The following is a 13,645-nucleotide window of genomic DNA, read 5'->3' as shown; positions in this document are numbered from 1 at the left end:
GATGATACGACAGATAGGTGTTTTGATTTCTCCCTCCTTTCTCACCTCACTGAATTTCTGTACGTTTTTGGGTTTGCAGTCTGTACTTTCTCAAAAAGAGGTATAGAGAGGATATGCCACAGAATTACCTAAGGTGTTCGTATTTATTTTTACATTTCTTGTTTTTTTCTTTATTTGGGAGGTGTTCATTTTTAAAGAGTTTAACACCATTCCGGGGATGGAATTTGGTTGCTACCCCAACTGATTTGACTCACAGCTACACTTAGGACCTTTTAATAAACACACAAAACTTGTAAGTTTTATGGCGATGCTAGAAAATAGTAGGTTTGAACAATAGACATTTAGGTTCAGTGTTGAAATTACTTAGTATTTCCTAAATGGAAGTTGAATGGGAGGATTGAGGCTGTCAGTTCCAGCTCGGGGGTAGCCTTATACAGAACAGCTCCGCTAGGTGCTCCATTTTATCTTTAAAATGGTGTTTTCACTAAAACTATATTTGCAGCCAACATTAACCAGAAACTGTATTTTAGAATCTAGTGCATGGGTGGAAATGTCGAAGAAAAAAATTAAACACAAAAGCCAATTAGGGTATCCCACAGGGATTAAGCCTGCTTCCAGACAAAGCTGCCTTCACAAATGAAGACAGCAGTGGGTCTTCTGTATTGTCATGCAGAGAACTCTATCTGCTATAACAGTGGTTCTCAACCTTCCTAATGCTGAGACTCTTTAATACAGTTCCTCATGTTGTGGTGACCCCCAATTTCATTGTTACAAATTGAACATAATTAAAGCGTAGTGATTAATCACAAAAACAATTTGTAATTATATGTGTTTTCCGGTGGTCTTAGGTGACCCCTGTGAAAGGGTCGTTCGACCCCCAAAGGGGTCGCGGCCACAGGTTGAGGACCACTGTGCTAGAAGAACCAATAGCCAAAAGGTTCTCAGATCAGGGAGGAAATGGCCCATTCTTGGTGTGACGTAGTCAGACAAAATACAACTACTCAGCAAGTGTTTCAAAAGATTTATTTTACAAAAGAAAAGTCTACCTCTGAACCAGCCAAGTTCAAAGTTGGAAGGAGAATACAACTTCAGCTCTAGATAATACGTCTGTTTTTCATTCAAAGCCACTAAAAAGGAAGAGAGCATTAATAAATTTGTGAAGTGATAGGGAAAGGAATCAATTCCTAAAAGCAGTTTTATTGAACCAAAATGCATGCCATCCAGAGAATTTGGAGTTAAGACTTAAAAAAAAACAAAAAAAAAAAAAACAGCTTAGTGCAAGCCACGGGGCCTCCCAACTCTTCTACCACCTATTTTTTCCATTATAATTTTAGTTTCAATCACCTGATCATGTGGGCAATATCCCAGTTGGTTTCTGCCGAAAGTGGTCCCTCTATTTCAACACCTTTTTCGGTTACCGTGGCAATTTGAAACTGAAAGAAAGCAGAGCTCTCAATGAAAATGCCCACCCCCACATGAAAGAAGTCTCTGGGGCTGGTCAGAGGTCAAGTAGAGAGTCTTTCCCAAATAAGAAAATAGGAGACAGAGAAATGGGACTGCCCTTCAAAGCACAGAAACCCTTGGCATTTGCAAGTATGGAGAACCTGCCAATGAGATCCCCCTTCACCTTCATTATTCACTCCCCTCCTCACCCGGTTGTAAGAACGGGCATCGCGGTAGTACAGCACTCGCATGCAGCGTTCCACTAGGTCTCGGGCCTCAGTCTGGCTCAGCACTGGCTGCTTCTCCAGCACTTCTCGAAGCAGAGGCTAAGGAGATTAGGGAAAAACATGGGAGATATCAGGGGCTGACCACCTGGCTATTCGTCTCAAATCCATGGTGTAATACGCACAAATGAGTGAAAAATTAACATTCCACCTAGTGCCTCACCAGAATACTCTGTCTACTTGTGCTAAGACCCACCTGAAGGGGAAGCTCTAGAGTTCCTCTCTCTGCACATGTCTACTGACTCCTGGCCATGCCTTGTCAGTGGAATGCAAATGCCACACTTACAGCCTGTGGACTACAAACAGAACCATCTGCCCAGCCATGGGGATCCTAGCCTGTTCCTGATGTCAGAATTAGAAGGTAAAAGCAAGCACACAACACTAACCCCCAGGGCCTGCTCTTTTCCCCTCTGCCCCACCTCTCAACTCACCACTTACCTGAGCCAAGTATGCACCATAACCAGTGGCCAGCGAAGGGGCTTCATAGGCTACGCCAAGCATGTCCACGTAACCGAGGAAGCTAAAAGGACACCATCGGTCAAAGAACGAATTCCATCTTAAGTTTCTGCATCCTCGCCAAGGTATGGGACCATGGGGTCTACGAACTAGGAGTTACTCGGGGGGTAAAGATAAACCCATTACACAGGCCCTGCAGGTTAGGTTGCCAAGCAAATGTTATTTGTACTCAAATCAACCTCTCGCCATCCGAATAGCCTCCAATGACCATGGTGTTCCACAGGGGGTTCATCTTGGAGCGGCGGCTGTACATGGCCCTGGTCAGCCACGAATGAATAGCTCTAGGACTATAGCTGTGCCCGTCTCCCAGCAACTCCTCATCAATCCTTAAAAAAAGAAATGGGCGTGAGAATATTAAAGTCGGGATCTCCATCCCCCATCTTCCACCCCCTACAATGCTCCCCGTCCTCCGCCTCGAGTGCCTCCACCTTAGAGCTTCTTAAGGAGATAAAACACACGCACGCACACCAGCGACCCCCCTGCCCACGTGGGAACTACGCCCTGTTCTCTAGATGACTTACACCATCTGGCCGAGGACCTGCTTCACATACTGGAAATCGGCGTAGTCTCCGGAAGCACCCAGCATGGTGCTGTCATTGACTCGCATGATGCGAGAGATGTTGCGGAAACGGGCCAAGGAGCCGTAGGAACCCAGCATGTCTGCGGCAATCACCACTCCGCCGTCAAATTTCACGCCCAGGACTGAGGTCCCGGTCACCATGGGGCTCCTGGGGACAGAGGGGGTGGGGAGTCTGCAGGGCGGCGCGGGGGGAGCGCCCGAGTCCTCTCCCTGCGCGGTGGGTTCCCCTTCGACTTCCCAGAGCCCCGTTCATTCCCCAGGACTCCGTGCCCCTCGCTGCCCCTCGCCTTCCCCGGCTCCCTCGGAACCCTCGGCCCACAGGCCCACACCCACCCCTGCGCAAGCTGGGACGCCCCGAGCTTACTGGGTGCGCGTGATCGGACCCCCGTGGAGCGCGGACGCCGGGTCCACCAAGGAGCCGGGAGTTGGCGGGATGCGATAAAACTGCCCGGGGGCCGGACCCCCAGCCCAAAGTCCGGCCTGCGACTCCCAAACCGCTTCCATCTTAGTCACGGCAGCAGAAGAAATGAAAGCGCTTGCGCCAGCGGAAGCGGAAGTGATCCTTCAGTGCCACACTTTTCCTCTTCCTGCCAGCGGCTCCCGGCGGCCATGCGGATGAGGTCACTCGGGGCTACTGTCCTTCCGGGGGCGGCACCCAGGCCCGCAGAGTCCGCCTGAGAGTGTGGACCAAATCGGGGCTCTCTGAAGCCCAGATTTAGGGGAGGACAGGGTGGTGTGGGAGGCAGGCATGGGGGCGTTAGGGGGGCCTCCAAGACACTTCTCCTGAGCGTGGAGGCAGAATTTCTCCTGCCCAGTTTGGATCCTTATCGAAAGCCCCACATGAGACTAGCAGTGAACCAGGACCGCTCACCGAGTTTCTCAGAGCACCCCCATATGGCAGGCATTATCGGCTTACACTATAGGTAAGAGACCGAGGCGTGGGTGGTAGTGATTTACCCGATCCCACAGCCAGCGGTGGCAGCTCTGGGTCTTCAAACCCAGGAGGTAAAAAGGATCCGTACAGTTATGCCTGTCTCTCGTGGATTACTCACTCCATAGGAACAAGTTTTCTCATGAGAACGTGCTCTTGCCCACCCTTAAGCAGCAGAAAAATCCCACCGACTGTGGGAGAGAGCCTAAATTCCAGGGGTTCGCTTCTGATTCTGTGGTCTAGGCTGGAAGCAGTAGAATCAAACTGGGAGGGAACCTAAAACCACTGCTTGGGCAGTCCTCCCTACACAACTTGAATGTCAATTTTTTTTTTTTGCTCAGATGGAAACCAAATTGATTTTGTTTCTTAAATTTCCTGAGTTGATTTGAACCAAAGCAATGCATGACATTTTAACCTTATTGAAAAACAAAATATTTTATTAGATCATGAAACCCTGGAAAGGGAAGAGTCAAGAATTTTGCATGGCCCTAGCTGGTTTGGCTTGTGGATTGAGCATCCACCTGCGGACTAAAGGGTCCCAGGTTCGATTCCTGTCAAGGGCACATGCCCAGCTTGTGGGCTCGATCCCCAGTGGGGAGCATGCAGGAGGCAGCTAATCAATGATTCTCTCTCATCATTGATGCTTCTATCTATCTCTCTCTTCCTTCCTCTCTGAAATTAGTTTTAGAAATATATTTTTAAAAACTCTCTTTTAAAAAGAAGAATTTTGTATGTTAGAGGCACCCACCTCTTTATATCAACTTTTGATCTTGAAAAATCAGTATTTTGGGGGTGGGCTTTAATTAATAGCCACCCACATCCCAAGCCCCATATTCCAGGTGATTTTTGGGCCATTCATCGGCTTACTTGAACAAAAAACAGATGCTCAGGTGTGATGACAATGGGCTTCCTGGAATTCCTCAAAAACCCATAAGTACCTCCCTTTTCCCCACTAGAGCCCTCATCATATGAACTTAAATCAATCAGCCAGCAATGAACTGGCTATATCCTTGTTTAGAAGTGGCCAGAGGTGGCTGCTGGTTTCTGGTCTCACTCCTTTTTAAGTCTCTAGATTAAGGCTCTGATAGGGCCAGTTTTGGTTCCAGAGGTCTGGAAGGTAGCCAAATTCCATAGGGCAGTGGTTCTCAACCTTCCTAATGCCGCGACCCTTTAATACAGTTCCTCATGTTGTGGTGACCCCCAACCATAAAATTATTTTCGTTGCTACTTCATAACTGTAATTTTGCTACTGTTATGAATCGTCATGTAAATATCTGATATGCAGGATGTATTTTCATTGTTACAAATTGAACATAATTAAAGCACAGTGATTAATCACAAAAACAATATGTAATTACATATGTGTTTTCCGATGGTCTTAGACGACCCCTGTGAAAGGATCCTTCTACCCCCAAAGGGGTCTTGACCCACAGGTTGAGAACCACTGCCATAGGGTCTTAAAGCAGAAAAGTGAAAGGATCTGGAATTATCCAGCCGAAGAGGATGGCACAGAAAGCAAACCAACATTTGATGGTGCAGGACTCAGAAGGTGACCAGCAGTGTTCTGTTCTAAGGTGAGCTCAAAAAGACATGAGTTAAACTTGCAACAAGGGAAATTTTGGAATATTTCTTTTTCTTTTTAAAGCAGGTCTGATATTATGGAGGAACACTTTTAAGTGTACCCATTTTCTGTGGTTGTCTATTACTTTGATTTTTATTAGCATTTAGCTCCCAACAAGTTTAAGTTTTTAAGTCAGTAATGACTGGACTGGGTTTTATAATATGCAGAATGTCCTTGGTTATAGGAAATGTCCTGAAATTCTCAGAAAATAAATAAAACCAAACCACTATGACCACCATCTCATAAACATTTCCACTATTCCATTTTTTTTTTAGAAGTGAAAAATGAATCTTCAACTACAAAAGAGTTACATAAGCATCTTTTCCCGAATTGCGTAAGCCTGGCCCCAGGGACTATCACACAAAGCTGAGAGAGAAAACTTGTCCAGCTTGCCCATGGCTGCACTGCTCTGCGGGTCTCCCCTGAGGAGTTTGCGGTTTTACACGTCTGTAGTTCAGGTCTACAATATCCCTCTCAGAGCATGCGCCACACTTGTCTGGAGCCGGTCTGCCTCGCTAAACTAAAAGACCCACCAGGGCAGGAACTGAGGTTGGCTTTTGACAGCGCCCTTTGATACGCAGAAAATTTGAACTTTGACATAGTCCTAGTTATCTGTTTTTCTCTTGTTCCCCTTATTTTTGACGTCACCTCCATATCTTTGATGTCAATATTCAAGAAATTATCGCCAAATGCAATATCATGAAGATTTTCCACTGTGTTTTTTTCCCCCCAAAGTGTTCTTGTTTTAGCTCTGATGTTTAGATCTTATCTGTTTTATGTTAATTTTATATATGGTATTAAAAAAAAAAAAAAAGGATCAACTTCTTTTGCATGTGAATATCCAGTTTTCCCAGCACCATTTATTGAAAAGACTGCCTCTTCTTCATTGAATGGTCTTGACACCCATTAATCTATATGTCTGTCTTTACTACATTGTTTTGATTATTGTAGATTTATAGGCATTTGCCACTCATTTATTTTCCACATGAACTTTAAAATAATTTCTTCCATTCCTTCAAATCCATGGTAATTCCTAATGGGCAATAATTACTAAATAATTTGAGAATGACTTTTTATAGTAAATTTTCCCAGCTAGAAATATTGTTCACCTTTCCATAGAATCATTTCTTGATCTTTAAGAATTCATCTTTTTCCTCATATAATTTAGGGATATTAAATTTATTATTTTTAATAATTCTGTGAACATAATTCACTACATCAATAAAGTAAGGGAGAGAACCCATAGGATCATACAAACAGATGCCTCCAAAAAAAACACTTTATGAAAATCAGTAGCCATTCCTAATAAAATTCTGCAAAATAGGAATGTAAGTAGAAGACATGAACATAATAATGCCTTTTTGGCAAAAACTAGTGATACAGATATTAATTGCTGGAGTATTCAAATTAGAAACTAGACAAAAAGTCCACTATTACAAGGGTACCCTTTTCTCCACATCCTCACCAACACTTGCTATTTCTTTTTTTTAAATAATAGCTATTCTAACAGTTATGAGGTGATACCGCATTGTATTTTGATTTGCATTTCCCTGATGATTATCGATGTAAACACGTTTACATGGACCTGTTGGCCATCTGTATGTCTTCTCTGGGAAAATGTCTATTCAGATTGTCTGCCGATTTTTTAATCTGATTTTTTTTTTTTTGCTATTGAGTTGTATGATTTTCTTATTTATTTTTGGGTATTAACCCCTTAACAGATATATGATTTGCAAATATTTTCTCCCATTCAGTAGATTGCCTTTTCATTTTGCTGACGGTTTCCTTTGCTGCACAATAGTTTGCTTGTTTGTTTGTTTGTTTATTTTATTGCTGGGTAATCACCATGGTGTGGATGTACCACAGTTTGTTTAATCATCCACAGGTCGAGAGACGTCGCAATTGTTTCTTTCTAGTTTTGGGCTGTTATGAATGAAAGTGGTATAAGCATTCCCGTACGAGGTTTTGTGTGTGCTGTTCTCATCCTGGCAACTGATCCTGATACTGTGGCTGGCTGGTATTTATGACTTTCCTCTTGTTCCCGTGTCTTAATAGTAGCTAACATTTACAGAGTGTTTGCAACGTGCTGGGCCCTGTCCTAAGAGCTTTACAAGTATTACTCACATAATTCTCAAATAGCCACTCGAGGTCTGAGCTATTATTATCCACATTTTACAGGTGTGGAAACTAAAGGAGAGAGGGGCACACAGAGTGCATGTGTTGGCGCCCAGCTTTGAGCCCAGGTAGCCTGGCACCAGAGCTCAGCCTCTAAACCACTCAGTTAGACAGCCAGGGCTCAGATGGCTCTTTCCTTATGGAGCAGCGGTTCTCAACCTGTGGGTCGCGACCCCTTTGGCAGTCGAACGACCCTTTCACAGGGGTCGCCTAAGACCATCCTGCATATCAGATATTTACATTATGATTCATAACAGTAGCAACATTACAGTTATGAAATAGCAATGAAAATAATTTTATGGTTGGGTCACAACATGAGGAACTGTATTTTTAAAGGGCCAGAAGGTTGAGAACCACTGTTATGGAGCGACCTACACCTTCACTCCTGGAGGATCTGAGCGCTCAGTTATCTGACTTCTGCTGCTTTAGTCTTTTGTTAATTTAACTCTAGCCATGGAGGTACGAGGCATCCCTGGGGTATCTCCCTCCCTGACCCTGCCATAGGACAGGACATTATTATTTCTAAATCATTAGGATCAATCACCCAGCTAATATCTTGTCCCCCATTTCTGCCCCAAATGACTGGGTAGTTGTCTCCGGTTCCAGTTCAAGGAACTATTGATGTCTCCTCTTTGTACTGGATGCCAAACCTCAAAACCAACAGAGCCCAGAGTTGAGGCCTGTAAGCAAAAATGTTGTGGATGGGTTATTAGGGGAAAGAGTGAGAGGTTCCATCCCACCTCTCTCTGTTCCTGGGCCCAGCATGGACTCTGGTTGCTGGTTCAGAGGATAAACTATACTCTAGACTTGGAAGGTTTGGCCATAACTATCTTCCTGTAATATAAGCTGGAATGATTTTTCTTCTCAATGTCTTTCCTGCGTAACTTCTCCTGGAGCCATTAGAACAGACTGAGGAAGGAGATGCTATTTGGCAAGAGAGGGAAAGCTAGAGAGCACGCCAGGGCACCCAGTGGCTTCTTTCTTTCTCCGGGATCTTCTCAGGATCCACCCTACTTGAGGGTGAGGAACCCTGGGGCTTGTGAGACCTGGGCCAGCTAGGTGCTTTGGGTCTCAAAATCACGAGGTGTCCCACGGTCCCATATTTGGTTTCTATTGGGACCAGAAGTTCTCAAAAGACCACCAAGGGAAGAACTGTTACTTGCTCAAGTGGCCTGGGCCTCAGCATCCCTTTTGGGCCACCTCCTGGATTTGCTTGCCACAGCCTCCTGGATCCCCCCAATTTGTCAAGCAGCGCTGGTCCCCTGAGTGAAAAGGCCCCCAGGGGTGGTGTACTTGAACTGCTGCTGGGAGCAGCCAGAGACCCCACCCTCAGAACACTGCCTCTTCTCAGACTCCAAGTGCAGCCCTGGCTGCACCAGCGGAGCTTGAGTCGGGAGCTTCTGCAGCTTGGGACCAACCCCCATCCTCACCTGCCCCCTCATCAAGCAAAGCCCACTCCCCACTGTCCCTCCTTCTCTGTGTCAGAGTCCTCCTTGGGCCCACCTGGCTGTCCAAGCAAGTCATATGCTTGCTCCTGGCTGCAAGGGGACCCGGGAAAGTGAGCATCTGGCCTCTGGTTCCTGTAGGGGCGGTGGGTTCTGTCTCCCAATAAACATAAAAAGGGCTACATTGTCCTGGCTGGTTTGGCTCAGTGGATAGAGCGTCGGCCTGAGGACTGAAGGATCCCCGGTTCGATTCTAGTCATGGGCACATGCCCGGGTTGTGGGCTCGATCCCCAGTGGGGGGCATGCAGGAGGCAGCTGATCAATGATTCTCATCATTGATGTTTCTATCTCTCTCTTTCCCTCTCCCTTCCTCTCTGAAATCAACAAAAATACATATATAAAAAAATATATTTTTAAAAATATATTTTTAAAAGGGGGCTACATGCCCTAGCTGGTTTGGCTCAGTGGATAGAGTGTCAGCCTGCGGACTGAAGGGTCCCAGGTTTGATTCCGGTCAAGGGCACATGCTTGGGTTGCAGGCTCGATCCCCAGTAGGGGATGTGCAGGAGGCAGCCAATCAATGATTCTCTCTCATCATTGATGTTTCTCTCTCTCTCTCCCTCTCCCTTCTTCTCTAAACTCAATAAAAATATTTTTTTAATAAAGTGGGGGGTGGGGGGGAGAGCTACATATGCTAGCCAGTCCCAAACAATACAACACAAAGACCCATCTCAAGGAGCTGTTGTGAGGTTTGTACGACTTACTACTTTCCTGTGTAGTGGTCACAGACACAGTCTGAAGCCAACCGCCTGGATTCAGATTCCGGGCCCTGCTCCTCACCAGCAGCATGACTTAGAGCGCGTTACATCCCGTTGGGATGTTGTAACTTGCTTCTCTGTAAGACGGGCACACCCAGAGTGCCACCTGGTAGGGTGGTTGTAAGGATCGCATAAAGCAGAGCATGTAAAGAGCGTAGAGAAGCACCTGGCACAGAGGAAGCTTTTAGCTTCGGGCGTGCGGTTCACGTCTTCGTGTTTACGTGCGTAGCCGTAGACAGTACCAAGGACAAATGAAGCATTTTCTAGGTGATAGCTGTTGTGGTTCTCGTTATTACCTGTTTCTTGCCTCCCTGTCCAGGTGTGTCTGTGGACTGCATCCTAGAAGTGGATTCCTAGATAAAGTGCATGCACAGTTTACCTGGGGAAAGGTACTGGCGAATCGCGTTTGTTGGCACGGTACCAGTTGACACTCACCAATCCCGAGTGAGTGCGCCCTTTTCCTCGTGTTCTCACCAATCCTGGATTTTAACCTGTTACACGGTCACTCATCGAAAAGGCAGCGGTGTTACTGTATTTATTCACTATTCAACTTTGAAATGATGCATGTATTTCAAGTTTACGATAAAATTTTTAAAAATGCACCATTGATGCCGAAACCGGTTTGGCTCAGTGGATAGAGCGTCGGCCTGCGGACTGAAAGGTCCCAGGTTCGATTCCGGTCAAGGGCATGTACCTGGGTTGCGGGCATATCCCCAGTAGGAGATGTGCAGGAGGCAGCTGATCGATGTTTCTCTCTCATCGATGTTTCTAACTCTCTATCTCTCTCCCTTCCTCTCTGTAAAAAATCAATAAAATATATTTTTTTTAAAAATGCACCGTTGATACATGATGTGAAAAATAAAAATTGCTCTCTATAATCCCAGTCCTCAGAGGTCAACACTGTAGTTGCATTTGGTATAATAAAAAAATCTTTATCTCCACAAATTCTCTCCTATTATCATATAACCCCATGCATAATATGATCAAATTAATTAACGTACATACCAATTAAATATTACATCTAAAGTAATATATAAAATAATCAAGTTAATTAATTAAGACTATATGGTTTAACTGATTAGTTTTATATATAGCTTTCATTAAATGGGACCATAGTGTTTTCTGCTTTCCCCCCTCAGCATATTTCTTGGCTATCTTTCCATGCCAGTATATAGAAAGCTATACGATATGGATGTTTCGTGACATGTGTAACTATTCCTCTATTGGTTTTTTCCAACTTTTCACTATTGTTAACAAGTTGCAATGAACATCCTATTCATATATCTGAGTACTCGTCTATTTCCACAGAGTAGGTCACTAGAAGTGGATTCCTATTAAAAATGATGCTTGGCCGAAACCGGTTTGGCTCAGTGGATAGAGCGTCAGCCTGCGGACTGAAGGGTCCCGGGTTCGATTTCGGTCAGGGGCATGTACCTGGGTTGCGGGCACATCCCCAGTAAGGGGTGTGCAGGAGGCAGCTGATCGATGTTTCTAACTCTCTATCTCTCTCCCTTCCTCTCTGTAAAAAATCAATAAAATATTTTTTAAAAAAATGATGCTTGGTGTTGCTAAATTGTCTTATAAAAATGTTCCACAATTTAATACTCTTGCCATTAAAGTACAAGAATGCCCTTTCTCACACTCTCTCCAACCTATATATATCACAATTTTTTTTTATTTTTTAAGATCATATATTTTCACAAGCATTTCTCTCATTACTAATGAGATTGGGATCCTTTTTATGTTTGTTAGCCGTTGATCCTTCGTTTTCATATCCTTGGAATCTTTTTCTCTGTGTGTTGTTTGTCTTTTTCTAATTGATTGGTTGGAGATCTTTGTGTTTTAGGAGCAATCAACGTTTTCCCGTTTAAGCCTCTTTAAACTCCGGTTTCTGAGCAGACTTTTGACAAGCGGGGAATCTTTTTCTCTGTGTGTTGTTTGTCTTTTTCTAATTGATTGGTTGGAGATCTTTGTGTTTTAGGAGCAATCAACGTTTTCCCGTTTAAGCCTCTTTAAACTCCGGTTTCTGAGCAGACTTTTGACAAGCGGAAAGAGGAACTACCACCGTATTCCTTTCCCAGGGTGGCCCTTTCCACATTTCTACTCATGGCTGTGACCCTGGGCAGGTCCTGGCGGAAACAGCAGGATAGAGATGGTGCACGGGAGCCAGAATCCAGGACAGGCCCACGGTTTTTCCCAGGCCTCCCTCCGATTCCAGGTAGAACTGGAGACGGGTCTGTCAACCTGGGGGGATGCCGGTCTTGCTGGGACTCTTGGAGACATATCCCCCACCTCCTTCCCGGGCAATATCTTTGTGCTGAGCTGACAAAACCAGGGTCCTGGGCTCCTCAGGACATTGGGGGGATATGTTCCTGCTTGTCTGGAGCTGCAGTAGAGAAGCTGGCTCAGAGATCTGACTCCAGGGACCAAAGGACCTGCCAGCCTCAAATAGAAATGGCTTTTAACTTCCTTTGGATATTTTCTTTACAGTATTGTAACATGTCCAGATTGAGGCTACCCTCAGGGTTTTCATGGCTTAATTGGGGCCATTAACTAAGACTGATGCAATTCTTTCTTTCCAGGGCTCTTAACTGAGATTGCGAGAGCCAAGTGGACCGCTGTAAAGGCGGAGATGATTGCATGAAAGTCGCTTTATGGCTCTGGTCTCAGCTCTTCTGGAGCCAGGCGTGGCCCCTGAGGAGGCTGGGGTGGGGGGTAGGGGGGGCAAGCTTTCGCCTGAGTCCCTGTAACCTAGGTTGGCTGGTACCTCTTCTAGGCCACAAGATTAGTTTGCAAACCCACATCACCTTCTTCCCTGTGGATTAGATGTGTAGCAAGACATGTAACCTCATTTCTGTCTGGTGAGACCCTTCTTCACTTTAACAGAAGACCAGTCTTTAAGGTACCACCCTTTCTCACCTACGTGAGATGAACAAGATTTTAGAGATTTATCAGAAGAGACAATAGACGGCCCAAACCAATATGCTCAATTAATATTTGACAAAGGAGGCAAGAACATACAATGGAGCCAAGATAGTCTCTTCAATAAATGGTGTTGGGAAAATTGGACAGATATATGCAAGAAAATGAAACTAGACCACCAACTTACACCATACACAAAAATAAACTCAAAATGGATAAAGGACTTAAATGTACGACAGGAAACCATAAAAATTCTAGAAGAATCCAAAGGCAACAAAATCTCAGACATATGCCGAAGCAATTTCTTCACTGATACAGCTCCTAGGGCACTTGAAACTAAAGAGAAAATGAACAAATGGGACTACATCAAAATAAAAAGCTTCTGCACAGCAAAAGAAACGATCAACAAAACAACGAGAAAACCCACTGTGTGGGAAAACATATTTGCCAATGTCTTATCTGATAAGGGCCTAATCTCCAAAATTTATAGGGAACTCATACAACTTAACAAAAGGAAGATAAACAATCTAATCAAAAAATGGGCAAAGGACCTAAATAGACACCTTTCAAAAGAGGACATTCAGAAAGCCAAGAGACATATGAAAACATGCTCAAAGTCACTAATCATCCGAGAGATGCAAATCAAAACAACAATGAGGTACCATCTCACACCTGTCAGACTGGCTATCATCAACAAATCAACAAACGACAAGTGTTGGAGAGGATGTGGAGAAAAAGGAACACTTGTGCACTGCTGGTGGGAATGCAGACTGGTGCAGCCACTATGGAAGACAGTATGGAGTTTCCTCAAAAAACTGAAAATGGAACTCCCATTTGACCCTGTGATCCCACTTCTAGGAATATATCCCAAGAAACCAGAAACACCAATCAGAAAGGATATATGCACCCC

General features: G+C 44.7%; 1 protein-coding gene and 1 long non-coding RNA gene across 3 annotated transcripts; one reads left to right on the top strand and one right to left on the bottom strand.

The window, feature by feature from the left end:
* Positions 1-1,006: 1,006 nt before the first annotated feature.
* Positions 1,007-3,363, bottom strand: PSMB4 (proteasome 20S subunit beta 4). Its single transcript, XM_059675507.1, has 7 exons — positions 3,188-3,363; positions 2,765-2,971; positions 2,423-2,569; positions 2,166-2,247; positions 1,653-1,769; positions 1,345-1,433; positions 1,007-1,127 (listed from the first exon to the last, which is right to left on the bottom strand). Exons 1-7 carry the CDS (start codon positions 3,325-3,327, stop codon positions 1,115-1,117), a joined length of 795 nt encoding a protein of 264 aa, XP_059531490.1. The 5' UTR covers positions 3,328-3,363; the 3' UTR covers positions 1,007-1,114.
* A 41-nt stretch (positions 3,364-3,404) lies between these two features.
* Positions 3,405-12,775, top strand: LOC132221300 (uncharacterized). Of its 2 annotated transcripts, XR_009449942.1 has the most exons (4): positions 3,405-3,746; positions 5,137-5,328; positions 11,895-12,031; positions 12,396-12,775. It is a non-coding gene; the product is annotated as an uncharacterized LOC132221300 (long non-coding RNA). The 2 variants fall into 2 exon arrangements; XR_009449941.1 differs by having other exon boundaries at positions 3,408-3,746; positions 11,895-12,775.
* Positions 12,776-13,645: the final 870 nt, after the last annotated feature.

This window comes from Myotis daubentonii, chromosome 18, assembly GCF_963259705.1.
Source record: "Myotis daubentonii chromosome 18, mMyoDau2.1, whole genome shotgun sequence".
Lineage (NCBI taxonomy): Eukaryota > Metazoa > Chordata > Mammalia > Chiroptera > Vespertilionidae > Myotis > Myotis daubentonii.
This window is presented reverse-complemented; position numbering and strand designations above follow the sequence as displayed.

Coding starts and splice junctions, on each gene's coding strand:
- PSMB4 (XM_059675507.1), bottom strand. CDS start 3,327: ATGGAAGCGGTTTGGGAGTCGCAGGCCGGACTTTGGGCTGGGGGTCCG. Junction 2,570..2,764: donor CAGGTCCTCGGCCAGATGGT/GTAAGTCATCTA, acceptor TCTTTTTTTAAG/GATTGATGAGGAGTTGCTGG. Junction 1,434..1,652: donor ATGCCCGTTCTTACAACCGG/GTGAGGAGGGGA, acceptor GCTTTCTTTCAG/TTTCAAATTGCCACGGTAAC.